Source organism: Melanotaenia boesemani, chromosome 13 (genome assembly GCF_017639745.1).
Source record: "Melanotaenia boesemani isolate fMelBoe1 chromosome 13, fMelBoe1.pri, whole genome shotgun sequence".
Lineage (NCBI taxonomy): Eukaryota > Metazoa > Chordata > Actinopteri > Atheriniformes > Melanotaeniidae > Melanotaenia > Melanotaenia boesemani.
The window spans coordinates 16384642-16411942 of record NC_055694.1 but is presented as its reverse complement, the minus strand read 5'-3'; the positions used below and the strand labels follow the sequence as shown (position 1 = coordinate 16411942).

The 27301-nt window shown below is 39.6% G+C and overlaps 1 protein-coding gene across 3 annotated transcripts in view; it reads left to right on the top strand.

Annotated features, from left to right (window-relative positions):
* The window catches only part of znf385a (zinc finger protein 385A), a 61652-nt gene extending 35387 nt beyond the window's left edge, over positions 1-26265 (top strand). For 2 of the 3 annotated variants that reach the window (XM_042004580.1, XM_042004581.1), the window contains exons 2-8: positions 1364-1515; positions 8569-8679; positions 13312-13486; positions 18978-19331; positions 23557-23741; positions 23950-24042; positions 24369-26265. In XM_042004580.1, the coding sequence (XP_041860514.1) occupies positions 1364-1515; positions 8569-8679; positions 13312-13486; positions 18978-19331; positions 23557-23741; positions 23950-24042; positions 24369-24620 (1322 nt within the window). In that variant the 3' untranslated portion in view covers positions 24621-26265. Of the gene's footprint in view, positions 1-1363; positions 1516-5722; positions 6110-8568; positions 8680-13311; positions 13487-18977; positions 19332-23556; positions 23742-23949; positions 24043-24368 lie in introns of those variants that run through there. The other variant, XM_042004582.1, reaches the window with a different exon arrangement.
* The last annotated feature ends 1036 nt before the right edge of the window (positions 26266-27301 follow it).

Here is a 27301-nt window from a genome sequence, read left to right as displayed (position 1 = left end):
ATGTGTACATTGATGGCTTGCTCTATGGAGGAAGCTTACATGTCTAGGTAATGATGCAGTCCTCTCCACCTCGAGGCCTACAGATGCGCAGCAGAAGGTAGCTGAGCTTCAGCTGAGACAGCACTTTCACTGCACTTCTACAAAGTCAATATTTCCATCCTTTTTGCTCTCACTCCCTCTAATCCAAACTTTAGAGGCTCCATCTGGTAACATCATATTTGTCCATGCAGCAGTCATATTATGTTCTCTGATCACATTCAGTTGACGTTAAGCTTGATGAAAATGCAGAGGTGTCAAATAATGCTCACATTACCATGTGAAAGTGTGGAGGCAGGTAGAAATGCATTGCAGTACAGGCAGCAGAGCGAGGGACAGCCAGCAACAGAGCACAAGAGTAGCTTAGAGCAATCCCAAAAAGGAGAGCAGCAAAGCTTTAAGTCTCAGAGGAATTTGAAAGCCACAGCAATCCAGTTGCGGATATTAAGAGGCTTAATCTAAGAGCTTGCTGAGGTTGAGTTTTGCTGTGTGGGCCCCGTCACTATCATCCTTGACAGAGGTTAGGGAGGAGACAAGGGGGGATAAGGAGGAGAGGAAGGCAGATGGGAGCAGTGACGAGAAAAGGGAGCTGAGTATCATTAAGTCAGCTTCATATGTTTTTAAGAGTTGAATTAGACATCAAGTTGGTTAGAATTATGTGTTTAAGTGTGTTTTCTGTGTGTGTCTACACTACTTTTGTTCATAAGCCATGTTTTTTCAGGTCATGGAAAAGGGCAAAACAGTTCATTGGATACATATAAAGGCAGGGAGCATGTGTCAGACATGAGTAGAGGAATCAGAGACTGTGATTCATACATACCATAATTAGACATAACTAAGTGATCCAACAGCTAATCAAAGTCATTATCATCAAACTGCATGTCTCCCAAGAGAGGAAAGGAAAAAAGGGAGCAGACTGGCAGGCTGGTGGAGGAATCCATGCTGCCACTGTGGAATTATTTTCTTCTACATGACATTCCTGCTTCATTTAATGTTTATTTATTTATTTGCATAACAAAATACCCACATGTGAATTCTGCAAATTTTGCAAAACCCCCAATATTGCACCATTTTTGTGCATAGTCCGAAACAATTAATGATGCATCCTAAACTGCTGCTTTTCTTCTTGCGGTTTAAACATTGCGTGTTCTTCTGGGTCATTGCATAGCTTTTCTCTGTCCCCACTGAAATTATTGCATTTACAGCACAATTATGCTGATGTTCCTTTTGAGATCCCGTTTCAGTACAGAAACTGCTTTCATAGTTTGTCCTTCATGCAAAATGTGATGTTTAAATGTACATTTTGTGTCTCCTTTATTGTGTTTAGGAGGCATTAACCGGGCTGGGGCAGCAGTTCCTGCGTTCCTACGGACCCCCACAGTGATCCAGCCACACCTGGACATGAAGCCCTTCCTGCAGTTCCCTATGGAAACACCCCATCCTCCACACAGCTTGAGCCTCTTCCACAACTTCAACACAGTGAGAGCTGATCATACATACACTGACACATTCACTGCTCTCTTTAAATTATCTATTGCAGAAAGGAAAACACAGAAGAGAGCCCATTTCCTCCCCAAAAAAAAAGTATGAATGTTGGTGGTTTGTGTCATATAGCTTTAGATGAACTAGTTACCTCCGCCAAGGTGTCCATCAAAAAATCAAGGAATATATATATATATATATATATATATATATATATATATATATATATATATATATATATATATATGTATATATATATATGACAGTAATGTTTATATTGAGTTTTCCTATGATAATAATAATCATTAAGATTTAAAGGCTAAATCATTAAATGATTGTGAAATTTCAAGCATAAAGCATCAGTATTAGTATTGATGATACTTTCAATACCAGACCAAATAGCAATTTTTTTATTTTTTTTTTGTCCCTTTGAATATTTTTTCTCATTCAAAAGTAGATAAAGCTCCAATAAATCAATAATTAATTGATTGGCATGTGGGATTACTTTAGGCTTGTATTTTCACATAAAAATCTCAAATACTTACTAGCTTACAACAATCAGCTAACAAATTTAAAACATTTTTTAAATGTATTTAGACTTTTTTATCAATTAATTGAGGGGGGGGGGTTAGAAAAATAGCATCATATAATGCTAAAGTAACGAAACAGAGCGCTGGATGTCAGATGATATTGATTTATTGTATCTTACGTCTAAGACTCAATAATGAGTGTACGGCTGGTCATTCTGGCTTTCATGCAGCTCCGGTAGAGGATCCATGCATTCAGTGTATAAAATGTTACAGAACAGGGCAAACAGGCCAGCTTCTAGTTGCAGCTCGAGATGAATGGTGTCCTGTCAAGGATATACTTGGTCCTATTGGAGTAAAGGAAACTGACCATTTCTGCCCCATTTGAGCCTTCCTCGTTCATTTGTTGGAGTAAAGCCAAAGCTTATTCTGCATTCATTCTTCTGTTTCTGTTCATTTTTTATTATGTTTTTGGTGGCCTTTGTCTGTGTGTTAACAACATAACTCAAAAAGTAATTTACGGATTTTGATGAAATCTTTAAGGAAATGTCAGAAATGGAATAAAGCAACAAGCAATTACTTTTTCAGGGTGATCTGGATCACCGTCTGGACCCAAGAGTTGTTTTTTGAGGAATGTTTACTATTGGGAGGATAGGGATGGTTTTGTTAATGCAGCTTCTAAATCATCAGATACCAGAATCACTGACAAAAAAAAAAAAAAAAAAAAAAAAAAGACATCTTAGTAGATGTAATAAACCAATATTGTTTGAACCGTGATCATGTTGAGATTCTAAATCTGATCCAGAAGTTTCAAAATATAGGGGGTACAGGGTCGACTGTTCGGCTTTTTTGGAGTTTTTCTCAGATGACTGACCCTATGGTTTGGCAATGGTCTGCGCTCTCTGAGTGCTTCTTGTTAATGATGAAAGTATGTCTTTAAATTAATTGAGTTTTGCCTCTACATCTTTGTTAAAAATATATCTGTTAGCGAAACAGGGCATTCCCATGACTGCCATATTTCATCTGCAATATTCTGCCCAATTCCTTAAATCAAAGACAAATAATTAAAGAGCAGCTTTGAGGCCTTCCTTATAGCTGAACACTTCAAGCATCACAGTTTGTTTGATGTGGTATTTATTTTAAGTAAACGAGAAGGATCTTCCTGTTCCTTCTTCCCAAGGCTCTAACTAACATAATTTAGATTAGGCCACAGAGACATTTACCGTCTCACCAGCTCAGCATAATGTGGCGTCTGCTCCAATCAGACTCTGACAAAAAATGTCAACAACCATCATGTCAACAACATGTAAAATCAGTAAACTTGTATGAACATGTGGGTCAGTGCTATTCCTGGACCTGTTTCCACGTGTCTGGTGAAGGGAAAACGTAGCAACTGCACTCAACAAATTGTAAATATCTGGCATGTGCTTTCACGATGCATTACAAGCATACTAACAGGCTACGGTGAAAACACACTTTCACAACACAGTTATTTTAATAGCCCTTACTGAGCATTGATATTTGTGAAAGCATTTTCACTGCCAAACTGCACTTAACCCAGAAGATTCCGATTCATAGACAATGAAATTGTGCAAAAACCTGGTTTTTAACTCTTGCCTCTGTTAGCATAGCCCAAAATCCTTCCTTTCTTTTTTTCTGCCTTTGCAATCTCCCTCTGGATCTGTCATTCTTGCTCTTTCTCTCTCTCAGTTCACTCTGCTGCTCCCCATCCTCCTCTTCAGAGCGTTAACTGCGTTTCAAGGTCCGCAGGGATGCTGTGTATGTTAATAGCTGTTGCTGGTGATGGTTGAAAGGCAGCCCTGAGTAAGTGGCGCTTTTCAATGTGTGGCCAGGAGATGGGGCCATAGGAGAGGCTTGGAGGACAGTCTGACCTTACAGCTTTACTCTATACCATCACATAAACCAGATTCAATGATTCTCTTGAACTACACTGAAAAAAACATGGAAAAATGGTTGACTGGCATATTTAGCCTTACTCAGCTGGTATTTGATTTAAAGATCTGGGGGAAGAGTGTTCAGCGCCTGAGGTGTATTACACAGCCTCAGCTGTTTTTGATCTCTGGTGTGTGGTGTAAAAAGCAGAATAGAAAGGGAAACTACTTTGGGGACTGCAAATTAATGCTCTGTCTTGATGTTTTGCTATGAAGTAAGTCATAGCCTTTAGCATTCCCCGATATGTTTTATGCTTAATTTATTGTTGTGCAGTTGAGTAAATCTATACAGGAAGACTTACAGTAAAATATTGTGTTACATCACTTGCATCACTGTCTTAGAAGCTTCCTTGTGCATTAACACAATGAAAAACCAGAATGAACTAAATGTTTCAATGGACTCCCTGCATTATAACACAGAGATCCCTGCTCTGAGCTGACAGCTGATTGTTTTTTGTTTTGTTTTGTTTTGTTTTTTTTTGTTGTTGTTTTGTTTTAATGAGTGCTCTGTGCTGTTTATATACAGTCATGATGACACTACTTCGCATTGAGTGTTATTAGCCTTGGAACTGAGGAATGACCTTTCCTAAAGCCATTTACAGCTTTAATTGCCCTCTAATAGGATTTGTCCTCTATACCTGCTTGTCTCGCTCAATGTGCTCATAGACAGTGACGAGGGTGAATTATTTATCTGCAGCAGTTAGACCCGATATAGGCACTTACATGTGCACTTTGGAGTTGGACATTCTGCACTGTATGCTTGCTAAGGATAAAAGGAATTTCCATCCAGTCTAATCATACTGTACAAAGCTGTCTGAAATGATACATGACAGAATCTGGTCTGCTATCTATCCATTCACTCTACTCCTAAAAATATTAATGAGCAGCACAGGCCTCTTTCAATTACCTTTATTAAAGATCTAATCTTCTAATTAGCAGACAGTTAATCATACCTGTTGATTTTAGGATGAGCAATTAAAATAATGCCTACCTAAAACAAATTTTGTTCAGCTCCTAATGTGTTTTTAAGCATAACTCTGTGCTTTCATCTCGTGCCTTCATGATTGAAATGTCTTCATGCATGTAAAGGAGAACAGTGGAGGCAGTTTTAAAAAAATGTGCAATATAATGCATATCTTTTTCTTAGGGTTTTGAGGAAATAAGTCATTTAAATTCACACATGGCAGCATCACCAAAATGGACCCAAAACAAGATCCTAAAACAAGACTGCAACTAATTTTGGCCATAACTACTAAAAACATTAATCCTTAAGTTTGCCCATAAGATGGCAAAAAAAGTTTTCTAAAAGCAGACTATGCAAAAAGATTTTGTTTTAGCTCACTTTGTTGTGGAAGATACTTCAGTTGTCCTCTTTTTTTTTTTTTTATCTATTTCAGAGATACACTACACAGATTTAAACAAGAAAAAGGTTTGTATTTGTTAAAAGGGTTATTTGCTTACATGAGTCTAAACAAAGTCATCTTTGCATCTTATACAAGGCTTTAAACAACTGCAGCAAGTAACCAAAGACCTTTATTCATAGGCAGGGTAAAAGCTCCAGTGGCTGAGGATGATGTTTCATTGGTGGTGTAAACTTGAAAGAGTGGGACTCTAGCAGAGTCCATATTGCATCTGGGCAGATTGGATATGCACAAAGAAGAGAGGAGCAAGCAAGACACACAGAGAGAGAAGGGGAGGAGAAAACTGGAAAGCAGAGAGGGAAATTCAGGGAAGTGTAAGGCACACATAGAAAAAAAGTAGTCGACAGACAGAGGAGGGAGAGGCTGAAGGAAAGGAATAGGCACTTGTTAGGTCATGCGTTAGAAAATAGAGGCAGAGATTTTTCCTACATCATCCAAAAGAGAAGCTAAAAGAAGGAGAAACAAAAAAATATTTGCTGGCAATGCATCACTAGGCACAAGTCCTGAATTTCTTTTTAGTCAGTCTGCATTCAGCATTGATAACCCACCAGTAAGTTGAATGAGTGAGGAGGTTTTACCACAAACTCTCAGTCTCACACATCCTGAGACCCAGACCCTCACCTCGGGTAGCAGTATACACACAGGAGGACCAATGCAGCTTCATGCCTCCACAGACACAGAGGAGAAGAGGGTGAGTAAATTCGTGTAGGTTTGTTTTTTTTTTTTTTTTGTTTGTTTTGCATTTCTGTTTCAGCTTTCCACCTAACTGTGTCTTAATCTTGATGCAACTCAAAAGTACCGCAGAACCTGTGCTTCAAAGGTTGCTTTTATCTGGCACCTTACTGCAGCTGCCAGAATGGCTCTACTCAGTGTACAGAGCGAGGCATCCTTCGCTACAGGGAAATCAAACGTTTGAAACATGTGGTGTCAGATAGCTGATCAAACAAGCAGGAGAAAAAGAAAGAAACTAAGAAAAGATGGAAAAACATGAAAAAGTGGGACAAAAAAAGGAAGTGAAATATGCACTAATCTGTAGAAGAGGATGTTTACGTTACTGTGTAGTGCCAGAAGACAGTTCAGTTGTCTTCAGTCTATGTGGAGCTGTTGATATTACCAGTGTTTGACACTGAAGTCAGTGGTCTCTGTAGCTTACTCATGTCAAGCAGAGTTCTTGACACCTTCAAAGAACCGCACAACAACATGACATCATCATTATTTGTCAAGATAAAGGTTTTACCTGTTAGAGTTTAAAATATGTAACAGTGAAAAAAAACTGTGTGAGTGAGTTTTGGAAACTCCCTCTGCAGTTACATCGGAGTGCTCTGCTCTTATTTCGTGAAAACATGTTTTTGGAGAGAATTTGGGTATGAGGCCATGTGAACTGCCTTCTAGAAAAGGCTTTTTGGCAGCTGTGTTTCTAACAGCTGAATCAACTAGATGGATCATAGCTGACCCACACAAAGAGAGCTGGACTAAATGGCTGGAGAGAATTGCCATTATTCATGTGCAGCAGTTACTCAGACCTGTTCGGCCTCATGTTAAACTCTTCTCAGACAGGTGGTTGAAGGGTCACATTATGAGACCCAGAGCATTGAGTTTAGGTAACACCTGACAAAGGCTGGAAGGGTTTGATCAGTGACTTGCACTCCTTGTGTTAAAAGTATTTTACTGGTTTTAGCTGCATTGACTAATGGGGTGAGCTGTTCTTTTTGTGTGGATGTTAAGACAGTTCTGCTCCATCCCCAACCAGCCCTCATCCATTTAAATTAGCAGCCAAACTTGCTTTAGACCGTTTTTGTGGTGAGAACAAGAGGGAGTCATGGAACGTGGAGTATGGGATAGAGAGACAAATGAGATAAGCATGCGTGATCTGTGAGGATGTCCAGGCCTTTTTCTCCCTCTCCATTTCTTCCTCTGTCAGGGTTCTTTCCTAATTTTCCCCAGCTTTCTTTTTTTTATCTATTCCAATTAATCTTTCTCTCCCACTCTGTCTCTCTTTCACTCCTCCAGATGGTGTGTTTCTGTATTCTCTTGCTGCCCAGCTAAATGTCTTTGAGCTCCTCCCTATTTTTGTTGTTTGTTTTAAGAACTTGCAAGTTCTTTGAAAAAAAAAAAATCATGTTTGAGCTTGACTTATTAGAGTATTAAATTCAACCCACCTTTTTTTCTGTTTCTCCTCAGGCATTTCAGCCATTTGTATATCAGATGAAACTGTAGTACTTGGTGTAAGATAGCTTGAGGGAAAGCTTGATCATCATCCAAACTAAATGCAGAAATCAACCAAACTGAGTCATTTAGAGTTTGTCAGACTTCAGGCTTGAATTAGACTTGGAGAATCATCTGGAACATTCATTCTCTCATGAACTTATGAAACAAAACAACAAGCATTAAAGACTTTCAATTTTTTTTTTTTTTTTATTGTTTTGCACACCCAAACACTTATTTTTGTAACCGTTGCTTGCTTTAGCTGCAGGCATGCATCAGATAACTGTCTGTTGTGGAAACTGAGTCCAGACTAATGCTAAGGTCAACTAACAGTGATTGCTGGATAAATTGAGCTTCAAAGATAGATTAATAATTGGAAGGGAGCCCTGTTAAAATAATGTCGGCTGGGTCTTTTTTGTCTGGGTCAGATTTATATACAGGGCTTAAACACTCACACTTTGGAGGTGCTGCTAAGTAAGTTAGTTAAATTTATACAAGGTGCTTAACGGCAGACAGATGATTGACATCCCAGCTGAAACAATTATCACCGGACTATGTGACGCTGCAACCTGGTCAGGATCAGAGCGATTAGTTGCCTGAGCTTGAGTTGTAGCAACATGCTGTCAACACTGTGGCTGAAGATAAACCCAGACGTTAAGTAAATGCTGGAAAGATGCTGTAAACAGTGTTGTCTGTGCACTTAATCCATCCTGCATCTGGTTATAGATTTTTAAGCTGAGTTCCTTAACTGGAAAAATCTGGGCCTTTTTTAAAATACTTTTCCCCCCCATTAGAGTTAAAGGTCACAATACATGCATCTCTTGCAACATAATGGCAAACTGACCTGTTGACATGTGACACCAGGACTTTGGGAGCACAGATACACAAAGTATGAATTATAGCTCACAGATTTCCACTCTCCTTTCTTGTCTTCCTATTTGTCAGATGGACCCGGTGCAGAAGGCTGTGCTCAACCACACATTTGGGGTTCCTCTGGTCAAGACTAAAAGACCGGTCATCTCCTGCAATGTCTGCCAGATCCGCTTCAACTCAGAGGTACAAACCTAAAGTATTCAAAAGCACGTGCATGGAACCAGCTTCCATCTATGGCACGAAACATGTTGGAGTTTTCTCTACATCTCCCATGTAGAAATATGCCGGAGGACTCTGTGACCTGTTTAGCCATAAGATGATAGTCACACAGAGAATGTGGTGCATTTTTTTGGTGTGTGTTTTGTTTAATTTTTTTCTACAAGAAAGTGTGAAGCTAGAGGAAGAAACAATCATGACTATTCAAAGCACTTCCACATCAATTATTATGTTTCTTTGAGATCTTAAAAATTTGACAATAAAGAGCCACAGAGTAAGGACCTCTTCTTAGCTAAATGCAACAAGTTTATCTTTTTATGATTTTGCATAGAGCTGTCAATTCATTTGAACAGCCGTTACCTTAGTTATTCCGTATGGTGTTGTTAATCTAATCTTGTAATTAGAATTTAATTGCACATTATGCTCTAAGCCAACTTGCATACATGACTGATGAAAAATTAATGAAAGTAAAAATCACAGGGAAGTTTTTCATGAGTAGCAATGCCAAAACCATTCTCTGTCTTTTCTTTGTTGTTTAGACAAACAGGATGGACACATGGTTGTGTCAGTGCCAGATGTCATGTGTGCAATGTATAATTTGGCTGTGATTCTCCTCATTCAGTGGTACACAATTCAGGGCCAGGGCATGCATCCATCCACCATACACAACATTACAGAGGGGGTTGGAGCTATATATACTCTGGAGATCTACAATCATGGTTTTCTGTGTGGTCAGGGAACTACAGGGCTATAATCTTCTCTTTGTAGAGTTTTCTGGTTTGAATCCTCTCAGGCAACAGGAAGAGCAAGACATAAATGTTTACATGTGAAATACTTTGGGACCCACTGCAAGTGGTCAAATGTCGGCCTCTTTAGTTTAGACATTCTGCATGTTGCAAGGTTATGAATATTCATCAGTGAGGAATTTTAAGACTTTAAATGTTGAATATTTTATGTTTAAAATGTTGCCTTAATAATTGCAACTTGAAATAAAATGCAGAGCAAAAAAGGGAGACCATATCAATTCCCTCATTCAAAGGAGTACAATGTTGAGACTGACAAAGGTTTGTTTTATGGTGGCCTGTGGCACCACCAATCCTTGTGTTCAGACATTGTGTTATTTATCATATTTCTCTTAGAAATATGTAAAAGAAAAAAAAAAAACCTGTCAAAAAAACCCGTCAAAAAAAAAGAAAAAGAAAAAACAAAAATGTCCCAAACATAAGCAAAACTTTAACATCTCTTAGACAGTAATTTATTATTTATTATTATTTACTTATTCTGTCACTTTCACAGTTGTAGGGTTCACTCTATATTTCCAATCCTTCCGAAAATTCAAAGTTACATGTAAGCAGTTATGATTTTCCAAAAATCTTAAAAACAAATAAAAAAAGAACAAGCCTTTAGTATTTATAGGTATTTATTCTCTCGCTGATGCTCATTTAAAGCTTTCAAACTCACAAATCATCCAGGTTATGATGAGCTTGACAACACCACCTCTCTGCTGTCACTTTCATCTCTATTTTACATAAAAAAAAAACATACTGCAGTTCATCAACAATGTCAAACTCAGGGCTGTGAATAGTGTTCTGCTATCTGCTTTACTAGAAAAATAAAACTCATTGCAACCTTTTCTTTTCTATGTAAATATGAATATTTCATGGATGACAATAGTACAATGAGCAACACAAAGAAGAGTACAGAGCTGAATTTGCTACATTTGCTAAATTTGCTGTCCTTTTTGTTGTCTATGAGTGGATTGTGTTGTTAGGTCAGAAAAGCTTTTGATTGGACTTTAAAAAAATCAATTGTTTGCTTGCTGTTCTGACATCATTTCACCACACTTCATTTGTCCCCTTTGCTCCTTTCTCCACTGTGCCTTTCTCTTTCCCTTCCTGACTCTTACTCAGCAACCTCTTCCCAGTCTTTATATTTGTCTTCCTCTCGCGTGCTGCATTATTTACAGTGTGGAAATGCCTAAAATTGCCTGCCACTTCTTATTATAAGATGCATTAGTCAAGGGCATGGATTAGTGTCTGGGTTTGACAGCCCAGTGCATCTTGGGAAAATGGTAGAAAGGGGACATGCAGAGGAAGGTCATGAATGGAGGACATGGGGAGGTTTTGTGCCTGGTCTGTGCGTGGTGGTGTGAGGCACTAAATAGTGGTTTATACCAAATAACCTTGGTGGCATGCTGCATTAGTGACATCACAGACTGTGGAGCTGCATTGAGTGACGTCACAGCTGCAGCAGGGAAAGGCTGATATAAATCTCTTATTTTTGTCCCTGCTTCATCACTGCTCATCCCCTCCTTTTTCAGCCCCTTTCACTCAGCCTGTTGTTTGTCCACTGTATCCTATGCTTGTTCTTCCTGTTTACCTCAAACACAGTCATCCCAGACTGATGTGATGCAGCTTTCCCTTTCTGAGATTTTGTTTTCTTTTACACAATTTCTGTTCTCAGTGATACCATTTAAAAAACACTTTCTCTTGTTCCCTAGTCATCCCCCCCCCTCTCCTTCCTTGACCTCACAGTGACATTTAGCTGCCGGTAGTTGATCCTCTTGGCTCAGTAGGAGAGGTTAAGAGAGCCTCTGTGGCTGTTATACGACACACTACAATATACCCATCTATTTCCCCACATTCCTTCCTTCATCTGAGAGATCACTCCACTCTCTCAGCATCCCACACTCGCCTCTTCCCACTGCACCACTCTCCACCATAATCTGCAAACATTACTGGGACAATTCCTTAAAACCCTCTTTGACAAGGAACTGTTATCATCATGATTTACAAGAAGTATGTGATCCTCTTACTTACTGCAGTTGACACTTGAGGTTCATCATGCCACCTCATGTCCTAGATGCCATCACACACACAAACCCCCATAAAGCAAACATAACTGAGCTTAGTAACATTACTCATAACCCCCTGCCTGCTTTGCCAAGCCAGACTATTTCCACACTTGAGCCTGTGGTCAGTATAATGTCCTAAGTGTCAATCACAGTGTCCAAGCTTTTCAACACATGTGGCAGCTTTCAGCTGTTCATCAAGATAATGTGTGTCCCTGGCAAATAGCTGCAGTTCAGCCTCCTGAAGAAATTAAAATACATTATTGCTCCCTTGGTGCAATTATTTGGCCATTATAGCACCTCTCAAGACACATCTAAATACTTGTGGAGTCAAGTTCAGCATTGGCATAATATGTTTGTATAAGCAAGAGGACTATTTGTGCTTTTCATAGAGGAGCACTGCAGAGAGAAACTGGAAGCACAAGTGGCCATTGGTGTTATACAGTACAACTTTGCCATACCTAGTGTGCACAGGGTATAGAGTATGCTTGTTTTATAGACACTATACTATGAGCCAGACTTCTGGCGACAGCTTAGTATAGCAAGCCAACATCTCATCCACCACTTTGTTCCTGACTCACATACCTCTGTGCAGACACAGAGACGTGAGACAGACAGCAGTAATGTCCCAGTAGTCTCCTGACAAATGACTCTGAACAAACACATTAGCTTGTAGCTAGCCTGTCATCATGAGATTACACTTGCAAGCTTCTGTAATAGATCTCAGCACCATTTTTTTTTTTTTTTTTGACTGAAATGCAAGATGATCTTTCTCCTCTAAAAAACCCCAAACTCAAAGAGACAATCCTTTTATCTTGACTCTGAGATATTACAGACAGGGATTGCCTGGTATCATGTATATTTACAGTTTGACTTTACCAAAGGCAAGTCATGAAGTCAGAGATTGTGCAAGTCTGACTGCTTCCAGACAGCAGCTTATAAAAATCATAACTTTAGTGTATATGAACTGACATATACCAAACCAACAACGATATCGTGCAATGTTGTCATCATGTGTTTATGTTCTAGGAAAGATGGTAGTGTCAGGGATGAACTGATGTACCCTAAAGGCAGAAATTCAACTCTTCCCAGCACATCTGTCAGAATGGCTGTAATGAAAGTTTGGTATTATCAAGTTTATATGTTGTGTCTAGCCAAAGTTGTTTTCTGTTTTATTATTTATTTATTTATTTATTTATTTAAATGTTTATCAGCAAACAATATCACCATTCTGGAGTGGTCCAGCCAGCATCCTCACATGAACTTCCTCTTGATTGGAAACTGAAAATCAGACTTGGGAATGACACCTTTAAACCTCAAAGACCTAGAGATGGTTCCAAGGGAGACATTTTCTAAGGTTTAAGGCCATTCAAACAGTTTGTTAACAGTCCTAAGCCCCATTTAATTGCTGGGAGGAGGATATAAACTCTGCCTTTAATTATTCATTGAGGGTAAACATAATTTGTGACAAGTCAGTCATGAGTTTAATATTTACATCACTTTGTCTTACCATCTATATTGCTTGTTCATGCCATTTTCACTGCACCATTGCATCTTTTTTATTATCTAGCTTGTAATCTATCTCCACTGCTAACCTGCCATCTGTCGTGACTTCAGTACACAGAGTAGATTGAATAACGTGCTATTATAATGACATGCATGCATGTGCAGGTGTCACAGAGAATCTAATCTGCCTGTTGGCATTGGTGTATACTTGCAACAAACTTCTTTTTCATGTTTTTCCTTAGAGCCAGGCAGAGGCCCATTACAAAGGAAACCGGCATGCCAGGAGAGTCAAAGGTATTGAGACCTCCAAGAGTCGTCCTCAGGAGGGGGACAAGCCTCATGCTCTGCCCCAGAACTCGTCCCCATCTCCACACGGAGCCCCTGGTTCTGCCCCAGACAGTGAACCAAACAAAGCGGGTGAGAAAACAGCAAATGATCATCTCACTCCACATGGGATGTTGAGGGAGGTTTACGGTTTTGCTAGAAAATGAAATGGAAAAAATGCAAGAATAACAAAATTTCCCAATCATGTGGTGTATTGTTGTTCTTGTGAGAAACTTGCTCAGAGAAAAACACTCTTTGTGTGGTCTGATTCAGTTGCTGAAACATGGTCAACTATAGTACAGAAGATGGTGTTGATATAATTAATGACTGACCTTAACTTCTTTACGAAAACTAGTAGTCTGATTACTAAAAGTAATAGTAAGAGTTAAAATGTACTGAAAACTCAACACTGAAGAAGTTACCTTTATGAAGTAGTATGGAGTTTAAATTTCCCTTTCATTTTACTACTTCAGACAATAAGTTATTTACTAGATTAAATCAAGCTAAATATCAAAACAATAAGCTGTGGTTGTGTTCAGAAAGGAAGCAACAAAGTTGATCAAAACACAGGCTAGTTGATATGATATGAGACTGCATTCCAGTAATCCAAAAACAATTACAAACCATCATTTTAAATTGGTTTGGTGTCTGAGAAATGACAAATGAATTTGCACAGACCATGGCACTGCAACATGGCCGTTTCTTGGAATATTTGCAAGAAACCCCAATGCGTTGTGTATTGTGTGTGTGTGTGTGTGTGTGTGTGTGTGTGTGTGTGTGTGTGTGTGTGTGTGTGTGTGTGTGTGTGTGTGTGTGTGTGTGTGTGTGTGTGTGTGCGTGTGTCTGTACACTCTTGAAAGCCATACAATTTGCAACAGAATCAGAATAGACCTCATTGCCTGAGTATCCAGATGGTGGTAATGAGTGCTAAGACTGAAAAAATAAAGATGACACCACTGGGGAAGAGTCTGATAGACTTGAATATAATCCAGCATCAGAGAGAACAAATAAGGCAACTGATCTTACTTTAATAAAAAGTAATTCAGTGCCAGCAGATTAATTTACTTGTTAGAGAGGATCCAAAGTATCACAAGCTCATTTCTTATGGCAGAGCATCTTCAGCTCTGCTTCACTCTTACTTTAGCTTTCCCTGTCTGGCTCATCCTCTTATTTCAAGCTATAGTTCAGAAGCTAGGTATTGTGTGTTTTTGCCCTTCGTCTTTCTGCACATAGAAATTTCCATTCCCTCAGTGTTACTGCTCAGTTTCGATCAAATGATGGATAGACCGCCACATTTTGGTGATATTTACAAAGGTTTCTGTAGCTGACTGTTTACCAGACATTTGCTCCTTACTGATGGGAGGCCACAGAGCAAACACCACAAATGAAAAGATAAAACTCAGGTCCAACAGAGGCTGACATGCATGAGTAGTGACCTTAGTGTTTCTTTGCCTTTTCCTCTTATTAAAAAATAACACTTTCTTCTTGCTTGTCCCAAAAAAGTTAGAGTTTCTGTCCTTCATACTTTCTTTCCTCAAAGGGGATTGGGGGGGTCAACCCCAGATCAGTCTACATTAGTGAGACATCCTGAGACCAAGAGCATAAGGGGCCAAACCATGGCTGCCATGATAGAGATCTGAAAGTAGAAACATGTGAAAGAATGCCTTTTTCCATCCAAGTCTTTTTCTCGTGACCCTGGAACCTTGCCTCTTCCTGATTGTGCAGCATGCATGCTTGCTTATGAATGTGGGTGTATATCAGTGTGTGTGTCCTCAGCATGATCCTCAGCTCCATGGTAGGGGGACAGATCTGTGGAGCATGCAGCTGTGCATTTTTTTCAACTGGGGAAATATTGTCTGAAGACAGACACTGTGGCTTGCTACAGAACTCACTCTGGGGCAGTTACTATGAACATGACAAAGACACATTGGATTTTACACAAAGATTGTGTAAGCATATATAAACAGTGTGGTCAGGCCTGCAAAGCATACAGATGAAGGAATGAGTTTCCCACAGCGGAAAAAAACACACAGCAGAGCACCATTTGTTCTTGATAATGAAAGATTTTTTTTTCCTGTAAATGTTTTTGTTTGGTTATTCTGGATTCTGTTGAAACATTCAGCTACAATACAGCAGCAACTTGGTTTATCATGGACATTATGACCTTGGTTTTGTATGCTCCATCACTTCTCATTAACATATCAAATGCAGTGAGAAGTAATGAGTGTAAACATGTTAAACTGAGACCTTGCTGAGGGCTGAAACTGTGAAAAACTTTGGCATACTGTTTAAATGCTGCTGCCTCTTCAACCTTATGGCTCACGGAGCAGGTCATGGGTTTTACAGCCCTCAAAGGCCTTGTGGTTAGTGTTGCCCCCCCCCAGAGAGGAGGTCTTTGGCTTTGGGGATTTGGACTAGTGAGATGAGGGTTTGGCTAGGCCGGTGGTAGATGGAGAGGCAGCTGTTATACTGGAGAGAAACTCTGCGCTTCTCTCCCTACTTTCCTTCCTCTCCATCCCTCTGCTGTTTGACATTCCCACTTAAATGAAGGGCACAGTTAAAACCACCCTGATATTATAGCACTCTTTAGTCCACAAAAACACTCACAAGCCTGCACACACCCAACGTCAATTAAACAGATGACTTTTATGTGAAGGCTTAGGTTGCATGGCTGTGAGCTGACTGTGGTATCAGATTACACAGAACTGACAGACTTTTTATGCTGTGTTTATTGATGATCTCAGGGTTTAAATTTGCAGGGAATTCGCCACGTTTTTGTTTCTGTAATGGCTTATTTGATTAAAAAAAACAAAAAAAAGAACAAACAAACTCAGACAACACTCACTGATAAACACAATTTGCATAACTGGACAGGTGTGTGGGTTCAAACACAGACCAGACTGGGAAAATGCTGCCAGATGCATTATGAATGCACGGCCAGCATTGGGTTTCGTATCTCTTTAATCATTAAGAAAGGGTATGGTAGAGACATTGGTGGCAGGTACAGGCATCATGGCTTTCCCTTACACACACACACACACACACACACACACACACACACACACACACACACACACACACACACACACACACACACACACACACACACACACACACACACACACACACAAACAGGGCATCTACAAACTATCATTGTCATGTCTGGTCGTATTCCTGATATTTCTTGGTATTTTTGCTTTGACATTATGGCTGTATGCTGATTTAACTTGTATCACTTTTAAATTTAAACATCTGCATCAGTGAATAATGTCCTTCCATACACAAGATTCATCACAACAGTACTTTACATACAACAACAGGAAAGCTTAGGTTTGGTCCAACTAAATCATTTTATTTCTGTGTATAATAAGAAACACTAGCTTGTGTAAGCATCCATTCATGTACTGTTTGCCACACTGTTCCAGTAAATTATTTGTATTTCTAACAAGCTGTAACAGACAAAAGAAAGGGTGACAGCAGAAATAAGTGTAGATTCTGGTGGTCCTTGTGAATTAGTCATTAAAAATACCAAGATTGAACAACAAAGTATTTCGCCTTAGTGTGCATGCTATATGTAGCTTTAATTTCCTGAAGTAGATTAAGGCAATACAGCCACACCAGGCTACAGTGTAAAGCATCTGGATTGAGTTATCCCCCCCTGCTGACCTCTCCCCATGAATAATACCTTCTTCTATTTGGCTATGAGGTCAGCGAGCAGGGAGGAAGGTCACTTAACTGCTTTGTCAATGATTAATTAGACTAACAGAATATCCAGAGTTTTGGGAGAGTCAAGTAACTCTGACATGGAAGAAAAAATCACTTTATCCATACTATTCTGAGAGTATTTAGTGCCACAAATCTTTAATGCTTTTCATTTTAGTCAATAAATTTTACAAAAAGAAACAATTTGTGTGAAATTTATGTGGCTACACAGACCTCGAAGGGTTAGTTTCAATCTGAGAATGTTTTATGGAGAATACTTAGAGTAGGTATCTGTGGGTTGATGTTGGTTTGGTATCTCAGGCCTTCAGGATGTCATGGATTATGATAATCCTTGTTACTATTTGGCCTTCCACTTTTAAATCGAACCATATGTTTTGTAGTAGATGCAGGGTTTGTTTCTCTGCACTGTAAGGAAGTTACAGGCATGTGTACATGTCCATGGGGAGGTAAATCTTATCAACAGCCAATCATTCTACCCTTATGAAATTACAAGCACAAACTTTATATGCTCATCTTAACCAACTCAATCAGTGTACTGACAAAGTATGCATATTATGAGTCATAAATCTAAATGAAGTGCACATACTTTCCAACAGCGCTTTGATCCAGGACTGCTTAATGCGCTCCTCAGTGCCACATACAGTAGATAGAATCAAAGTAAGACCTCTTCTTTTTTTATTCTGTTTAATTGAACATCTGTTTGACAAATGTTCAATGCGACCAGCAGCTTTGCACCTGGAAACTTCCAATATGCAAAGAAAAGGAATTTGGATCTTGGAAAGCAGTGGAATGGAAAGCACTCACATTGGCATCTCATTTAGAGATGATGCAAGGCAGTAACCAGTCCAAAATACACAAATTATCATTCAGTCACACAGAGTGGATTGAAATATAAATTTATCCCAACAGCAGTCATGTGACATGATTTGAAGGTATCTGTGAACCCATACATGGAAATTAAGCACTTAATGTCAACATTTGTTTACATCCCAGAAATATTGCATGACATCTCTTTAACACCATAATCCAGTGAGGCTTTTCTACAGCCTGTCTTTGGTACTACATTTTGTGGAGTTTGGAGGAAGGCCTACCCTGCCTGGCTGCTTTGGGGGGAGTTCTGAATACCCCACCCAAATTTAGGGGGCCTTTGTTCAGCCAACACTCACTTAAGTGAATACCAAAGACCTTGCTCATGGGAGTGGCTGACCAGAAACACATGTCTGGACATAAAGTATGAACATGTTATGCGATAAAAGACAGAACAAGCAACTATAGTATATTCGAATGGTTGATAAGTAAACGAAACTGGAGAGTGTGCAGTGTGAAAAAAAGCATGATTCACTGAATGACCAAGACAGTCCCAATACTGCTTCAAACAACCAAAAACAACAGGTGTATGGGCAGGAGTCGGAACAGACTGAGGTGTCCCTATCTCTCCCTTCATACACATTTCAGAACAATAAGACCACATCAGTGAAAGATCAAGCCTTCAAACATATTAAACACATGCCCCTCCCTTTACCCACAACGGTCAAGCCTTGTCCTTCTCTGATCCATTTAGTATGTAACTAAGATTTAAAGCACTATTTTTTCAACCAATTATAACCTTCAGTATAAACTTCTGAATGCAAGCAATTAATGTTGGTTTGTCTGATCTTCCCTCTGTGTTCAACTGGGAGGGGTTAACGATGTGGTTAAATGTAACAGCGTTGTATTTCCATGGGAACTTTGTGTGGCTGTTTAAACACAGTAAAGTCAGTAATAAAGCAAGTTATTGTTTCACTTTTAAAATATATGCTCTGTAAAAGAAATTAACTTCTTTATTTTTATTCTTTTATTGATTTTTTCCCATCTTTTCTAGATGAAACACGACCTCTATCACAGCTAAACGGGCCTCTACTGGCCCCAGGGCCTCTTCCTCCACTACCGACTCCACCCACCCCACCCATGGACTCCCCTGTGCCGTCAGCGTGCCCTCTTCTTCCCACCTCAACTCCACCCTTGATCCCCCCGTCCTCCTCCTCCCCAGGCTGCAGCAATGGTAGCACTGAGCAGCCAGGATCTGGACCCCCAGTTTCAGGAGCTGCTGGAACGCCGGCCTCCAGCAGCCCATCCAACCCAGAGACAGAGGAGGACAAGGCCAAAAAGCTGCTGTACTGCTCACTGTGCAAGGTGGCTGTCAACTCCTTGTCACAGCTAGAGGCCCACAATAAAGGTGAGTATTCTGTAAAGTTGTTAAAACCACTATATTTTTCTAGAAATACACTCACACCCTGCAGAAACTGCTGTGATGTAATTCCCCTCAAATTTTTTATGGATGAAGTTTGAGATTCTGGAGACTTCTCAGACATTTTTGCGGATTCCTCTTTATTTGTTTAAACCACACTGTTTATGTTGGAAAATGTGAAATACGTATCACATCCTGTGTGTTTAGGACCGTTGCCAAAAAAGACACATGCAGATGCCTCTAAAGATGCTTTTTTAACCTTCTAAAATCTAATTGAAAATGAGTCAGACATCTACATTTGTTTTTAATGAGGCACATTTTGAAAAACATGAAGAAATTTGCTCCGAGGGAACAACCATATAAATCAATTTAAGAAGATATATTTATTGAAACCCTCACACAGCTTTAAACTTTTGAAGTTTAACATGTGGGTTGTGGCAGTGTGATGGTTATGGTTTATTGCGTAATCTGTAGCATTTTTGTATATTTTTTTTAGTGTCACAGTACAAAATCAGAACCAAATTCCAATATTTGTTTGAGTAAATCTGATATTTTTTCCACAGAATTTATTCCCTGTCTGACTTTGAGCTCCTCATAGTTGAACAACCACACTAAGATATAACACAAATACTCAGTATCAACAACATTTTCAGTGGCACAAGTGAACCTTAGGTTTAAAAATGCCTCTAGTCTCAGGTGTAGTGCGACACAGCGCAGGGCACTGATCAGCAGATAAATGATCTGTTTGACACTGACTTGCTTGGCCTCTGTAACAAAGCACTGCTCTCCTGGTTTCAAGGGTGATGTAAAATTGCCTAACCTTTTTTTTTTTTTTTTTTAAATGCGCTCACAATATTACTAACTGCTAGCACAGAAAACCACTCTCTGCTCTGAACATCATTCCTTAGTTTTCCCCTTAAAATATTGTCATCATGATTTGTTTAGTAATTTACTGCATGAAAAATCTGCTCTTCAACCTGAAACCTTCCATTTTCTTTTATTTCAAAAGGGGGTGGTCGAGACATGTAACCATGATGGATTTAAGCAGGGCAATAAAAGAAATATAAAAAGGCTCTTATGTGGTTGAGCTCACCACAATAACAACTCAAACTTTCTGCCTGGCAACTTTTTTACACATGACAACACTTTCTCAATGTGCAAACACCCCTTAGGTCCTTCCAGGCTTCTTTAATCCTTTCTGACTTGCCAAGTGAGTTCTTTCTGACAATGATCTCCCTGAGGACTCGATTTGAAAAATGTATCTAATTAATAATAGGCTTTGTAATTAATTAATCTTGATTAATCTCGATTAATTTTAATCGCATAACAATATTTGTCTCAAAAAGCAAAAGCAAAATGTTTTCATTTAAATGGATTGTAGTGGACAACTGAATCAAATTAAAGACACAGACATTATTACTGTAAATTCGAACTCAAGTAATGTCTGGAAAACTGCATTTCATTGCATTTCAATTCAAAACAGTAAGAAAAGGAAATACATAAATATCCCTGGCCAAAACTGAACCGATGTAAAGTTAAAGTGCCATTTTAAGTACTTTACCTAACCGCTCCTGCTTTTTTCTAAGACTACTTTAGGATGGGGAGGGATCTGCAGTGCTGTTTAAGAAGAGGAAACTATATGCCTTCATGTCAGTCTTCTAAAGTCTCCAATAACACCAGAAAAAGTTTCTAGATTTGTCGCTAGTTGCTTTTTTGAATTAGAGTCACTAGATGGGTCTGAAAACTCTCTAAATATAGCGCCGCAGTAGCTAAGTTGGCAACACTGTAATCGAGTGTCAACACTGTGCATCAGAGTAATCGGAAATCAATATGTATGAGGAAATTGTGCACATTGATTGGAATGCAAACTGCTATGAAACACATTATTTTTTATGCATTTTTTTGTAATTAATCAATTAATTAATTGTAATTACCACGTTAAAGTCTCAACCTTAGTATATATGTGTGTGTGTGTGTGTGTGTGTGTGTGTGTGTGTGTGTGTGTGTGTGTGTGTGTGTGTGTGTGTGTGTGCACATAAGGTACAGGCACCTGAAGGCAGAGACACACGACACACAAAACTGACTCAACATCAGAATCTTGGTGTAACAGTATTCTATTTGCCTTTAGTGATGAGTCTTTGCTAGCTCAGCCAGACATGAAAGCAGCCAACAAATACCTCTTACCCACGTGTAATCAATAGCAGTTCAGTCTCTATCACCATTATGGCAAGATTAACCTCTGTAAGTCTTTTTGGATTCAGATTTTTGTGCTCTAAATAATTGCTCATCTTTCATATAATGACATCTTGATGCGTTTGTGTTGCATCTGCCCTACCACTGCACTGTTTACTTCATGGTTTATTATGAGCATGCACATGTAATAGTATAAAGAAAAAGATCACACACAGTATATTACAGTCTTTAAGCGTGATCTAGGGTCATAGCCTGCTGTCAGCTTTTTGGCTCAAAAATCTAATCCCCACATGACTAACAGAAACAGCTGAACATCTTTGAGGAAAGATATCTGGAAATGATCAGCCTAACTCATTTTCTAAATCAAAAGTGAGCATGTTTGCAGGGTTCAAAAATAAAAACATATGTCATGCAGAGAGCCAGACTTGAGCAGTGTGCATGGTGTAGAAAACGCATACAGAAAAGAAAACTGTGTAAAAGTAATTTTAGTCATTACACTTTTACACAAAACTTTTTTCCTGTCAACCCACTCCCTATTTTTTTATGTTCAAATGTAAGATGTTCACTTGTGAGTTAGTTTACACTAGTGTAAAACTTACAAAGACAAAATGGGCCATCATCCATTGCCAGACCAAAATAGAACAAAGAGCACATTTTTGGCCACAAGCGAAACCTGTCATTCCAGTCCTTTTCTCCCCGAGTGAAGCCTCCATGCTCCCCCGCAGGACCAACCCACCCAGATGATTTCTCCCTCCTCTGTAACCTTAGCCATGTTCAAAGGGATTTTAGAGTGACTCAAATTCATATCTCAAAGTCAGAGTCAATGACAGTGGGATGCTTTTCTTTGGGTGTACAGAGCCATAGCAGGGAACTGGGGTTGAGGGAGGGTGGCTTTTCCATCGAAGAGCAAAATATGTGATTATTTAATGAGAAGCTATTCTGGAACACTCTTAATAATATGCTATGTACACAAGTGCTTTTCTCTACTTATTTTCCTTTGCAAATGAAACCTTATAATATTGGAAACTGAATTTAAACAGGTGGAGTCTGGAGGATCTGACTATTGACGGGTCATAGTCCACATGTAAATTTGTTTTTTCTTTAAATTGCTGTATGTCCAAGATGTAAGTTACATCATGTAACTCAATTTATGGACAGATCCTATTTAATTACTCAGCAGTACTTATGATTGACAGCCAGACTGGTTGCTGAACCAGAGATGATGATTTAAGGTACAGCCTTATATACAGGTATATGAGATATAACCTTTATATACAGTCAATGGGTTCAGCATAGCATGAATCGTATTAAAAATCTGATTTTAAAATACTTTTATTGTTTCTATTATGAAAAAAAGCATAATTAATTGGTATAACGCTGCTATTTAATCACATCATCATTTAGTAAGCAAACCAAAGTGTTGTGTGGTTATGCTTAAAAAACATCTGATTACAAATCCATCCTAAAACCAGGCAACACCTGAATCTGCTAAAAACTGTACAAATTTTCACATTACTAGGGGAAATTATTGAAAGGGAAAATTTAAATTGTGTCATTGGTATAGACACATAGGATGGATATAATATTTGACCATATCCTACATACATACTTTGTTCATCTTTCTTCATTACCAACTGCACAACTGTTTGACTACTGACCTCTGGTGGTGAAAGTTTGGCTCTGCAGCTTCATGTAGAAACAGTAAGTCTGTATGTTCCACATTTATGTGCTCCAGCAAGCTGTACATATTATTTTCCATCATTCTCTGACATTTGTTGCTGTGATTGTTTCTGCAGCAGTAATATGAGCCATAGAGAAATGCTGTCCAATCTGATTTCACTTCAGACAAGAAGACTCGAAGCTTTATGACTCACATGTTGTAAATAGTGATTCATCTCCGCTGTATTATTTTATTTTATTATATTAGCTCCTAAATTTGTAATTTCATCTTGCTTAATGGTATTGCCAGACTGAGTTTTTATTTATTTATTTTTGTTTGTATGTCTATGTCCACCTGCAGGTACTAAACATAAAACTATCTTGGAGGCACGGAGTGGGCTAGGCCCAATTAAGGCATATCCTCGCCTGGGCCCTAAACCCAGCGGAGAGCAGGGAGGGGGGCTAGTGGACCCCAACACTCAGGAACGAACCTTCCACTGTGAGATCTGCAATGTGCGGGTCAACTCTGAACTGCAACTCAAACAGGTAGGAAAAAGATTAGATTATCACTTTAGTACTAAAAATCAAGATCAATAGAGTTAAAATCATATAAGACAGAATTAGATCTACTGCTTATAATGAATATACAATTACTGTTAAAACAGAGTCTAGAGGGAAAAAAAGTAAAATGTAATGGGAAATATTAAAACTCAGAGTTAGTGAAAATAACTTTTACATATGTGTATATTTTCAGCACATATCAAGTCGGAGGCACAGGGACGGCATGGCCGGAAAGCCTAATCCCCTCCTCAGTCGACACAAGAAGCACAGGGGAGCTGATCTGACGGTAACACGTTACACAACTGAAATGTGGCTCCTGCAACACAGTTAGCAAACCTGAGACCCAACGATCAGATAGTCAATGATACTTGAGAACATCAGGTCTGCAAGGCCTTGGATTTTATTTGATCCTTTAAAAGTCCACTAGATCTCCTTTTGGCTGTGGCTTCTTCCTGAATATATTAACTCAGCTAAACAGAAACCTCTGCATTCTGACAGATCAAAGGAGTCTGGAAAAGATCTGAATGTGTTTCCTGTGCATATGTTGACCTTGTGGAACTGATCATTCTAATCCTCCTCCTCTTGTCTTTCTGCTTTCCTTTTTGTTTTTAGTCTTCTTTGACCTTCTCAAAGGATCTCACCAAAGCTTTGGGTGCAGGGCTCTTGCCCAACCCCTTGGCTGTTGCCGCAGCAATGGCCGCTGCAGCGTCCTCGAACCCGCTGGCTCTCCGTGCAGCTGCTCCCGCACCTCACCCGCACACCCATCACCTCCTGCAAGGCCCACCTCTCAGCCACGCCATCCTGAGACCTGCCCCTGGGCCCATTCGCACCACCCATGGGCCAATCCTCTTCTCTCCTTACTGACATGTCACATTGTGACTTTAGCCAGTCAGAAACATCCACAAAAGCACACTGTGAAGCTACAAAAATGATCAACAAACAGCAATTGATGGGGGGGGGTAATTTAAATATCTGACTGACAGCAAGGGAAAAAAAGAGTAGAAAGGAGTACAAGTATTATGTTTCTGTCTTTCCCTTTATCTGAAACTCTCCATTCACTCTTCTTTTTCAAAAGACTTACGAGTGATCTGCAGATGGAAAGAGCAGAAGAGAGTTTTTCATTATGCATTGAAGTCCCTTGTACATTTCTCACCTCCCCTGGTCCCTCCCTTGCACTGTGGCCCTGTCATAGCCACCTCAATATAAAGAAGAAACACATGCAAATCATTCTGAAAAACTGTAAACCATGCATAGTGTTACATTGTTATTATTCTGGGCCAGGCTGGTTTTTTCCTGTCATCATGGCTCAGTGTCTTCTCCTCATCCTATGCACCTCAAAAACCAAGACAATAATGTTATGTCAGTAGGGTAGCTGCTTCCATCGGTCTTTGCTGTATGCGCCACATGTAGCTGTGGCGGCCTCCACTGTACTGTACATGTCTTGCTCTGCACCAGAGGCCAGTAGCCCTTCAATTTGTGACACTAGGTCCTCGTTAGATGCAACATGACTTTGGCTGACAGGCAGGTGGTACTTGCATCTGAACACATCTGATGGGGGAGGGGGTCAGAAGAGCAGAAAAGTGGCTGTGGGGGATTGCACTCCCCTGTCATGTCCTGAGAAGGGAGGTAAGAGTAGGGCTGGCACGGGTCAGTAGATGGATTGACCACAGGCAGCATGCAGACATACACGGGCCTGAACAAATCTGTGTTTTAAAATAGACCTTACCAACAAAAACTGCTACAGGGCGCATCTGCCAACCTCCATAACAGTCAGAGAAGGGCCTCAGCAAAGGCGAGAGGAGGTGACAGAAGCAGCAGAAGTCACACACTGGTACATACTGTACTGCTGTATTTAATACAAGCTCACAATGTTTAGCTTGGGTTGTATGTAATGAAAAGAATTCTTTATGAAATACAGAACTGGAGAGAAAATAGGTGACATTTGACAAGACTTCTGTTCAGATTACAATAACAGAAAAGTAAACATCCTCACAACCTCCTGTTCTTCATTCTCAGGTCTGTGTAGGTAGGCAGGTATGACTGAAGTGTGACCTTGTGTTCAGATGTATTTATGTTGTTTCTGCGTACATCCTCACAATAAGGTTCTGCAGGGACAGGCTTTTTCATCATCGGGTTGACTCCTTTCATTCCTGCACAGTCCTCCTACTCCTCAGCTCCCTGATATCCAAAGGTTGATTTTAGTCAATTATAAAAGGCACGTCTGCCACCTGGTAGACCATAATAATGAAAGGGAACAAATTAGAGGAAGATGAAAGCCAAATACTCTCTTGGAGAAGTGATCTTGAGCTGGAGTGACAACCAAGCCAGAAGCCAAGAGAAGCCGCCAGGAGCGGGAGCCGAGACATCCAGCTTAAGACATCTATTGATACTTCCTGTCTTACAACTGAAAGCCATGAAACACACCATGATTTGTTTTGTTTTACAAAGACTGGTGAGCACTTTCTGTTTGGTTTGGACTGTTGGTTTGTGTTTAGATCACACATAAAAAGAAAGAAAAATAGAAAAGACATAAAAAATATTTTTGTAGGTGGGAAATAGCTTCATCCATGAAGGGAACTAATGAAAGGGGTTGGATTATAAATAGTGGTTTTTGTAAGTGACCCAGACAGACTGATAAGCAGGTAGCGCAGGTGGGGAGCCACAAAAGCTAACTGAGCAGCAGCAGAACTATCTCGCTTGATAGCTTGAAACTAACACCCCTTTCTGAACAAGATGTACACTGTGCCCTTTTATTGAGAAGCAATGAGCTCTAATGTCTTACCTTTGTCTGAATATTGCAATGCAATGAGCAATTTTTATCAGAGTGACTTGTTATCATTGTGACATGTTGTGACATGTTGTCTGGAGTCATGTGTAAACTGGGAGCATGCCAGCTGACACTTTTCTGTTCTTCCATGAGGAGTTCTGGTCCTCCAGGAGTTTGAGGGAGGTATAGCTAGAGACAGAGGGGTCGCTTGGCACAGGGACCGACCCTTCATATTAAAGGGCCTTTTTACTATGGGAATCTTTGTTTGGGGAACAGGGTACAGCAACAGGTATCATGGGATTAAAGCAAGATGATCTTTTCAATAGGCTCTTTTTTTCAATTGAATTCACTGAGTTGCGTTGTTTTTCTTTTCTGTGTGAGAACAGTGTCTGAGTAAAAAAAACAGAGGGACATTATCAATGCCATTACTTAAAGAAGAAGCTGGCTTAGTGTCAGCTTCCACCGTTGTGCTTTTTTTGTTGCTGAAAGTAATCTTAAAGTTCATTTTGTGAGTAGACACTGATCCAGGATTTGTGCTTGCCTTCCTGTTGGTATGTGTATCATATGTATTCTAGTGTGTGCTGGGACTAACCCCACCTTCCACCATTCAGAGACAGATGTAATAGCTATAGCTATAAAGTGGCTTAACAAAATAACAGGGACAAAAATCAGCATTTCTGTTTGGTTTGGAAAGCTTGATCAGTCCCAGAGGATTCTACCAAACACCTGATAAATAATTCAGCCTAATCAAAGTACTGCATCATTGTCCCAGCCAGTG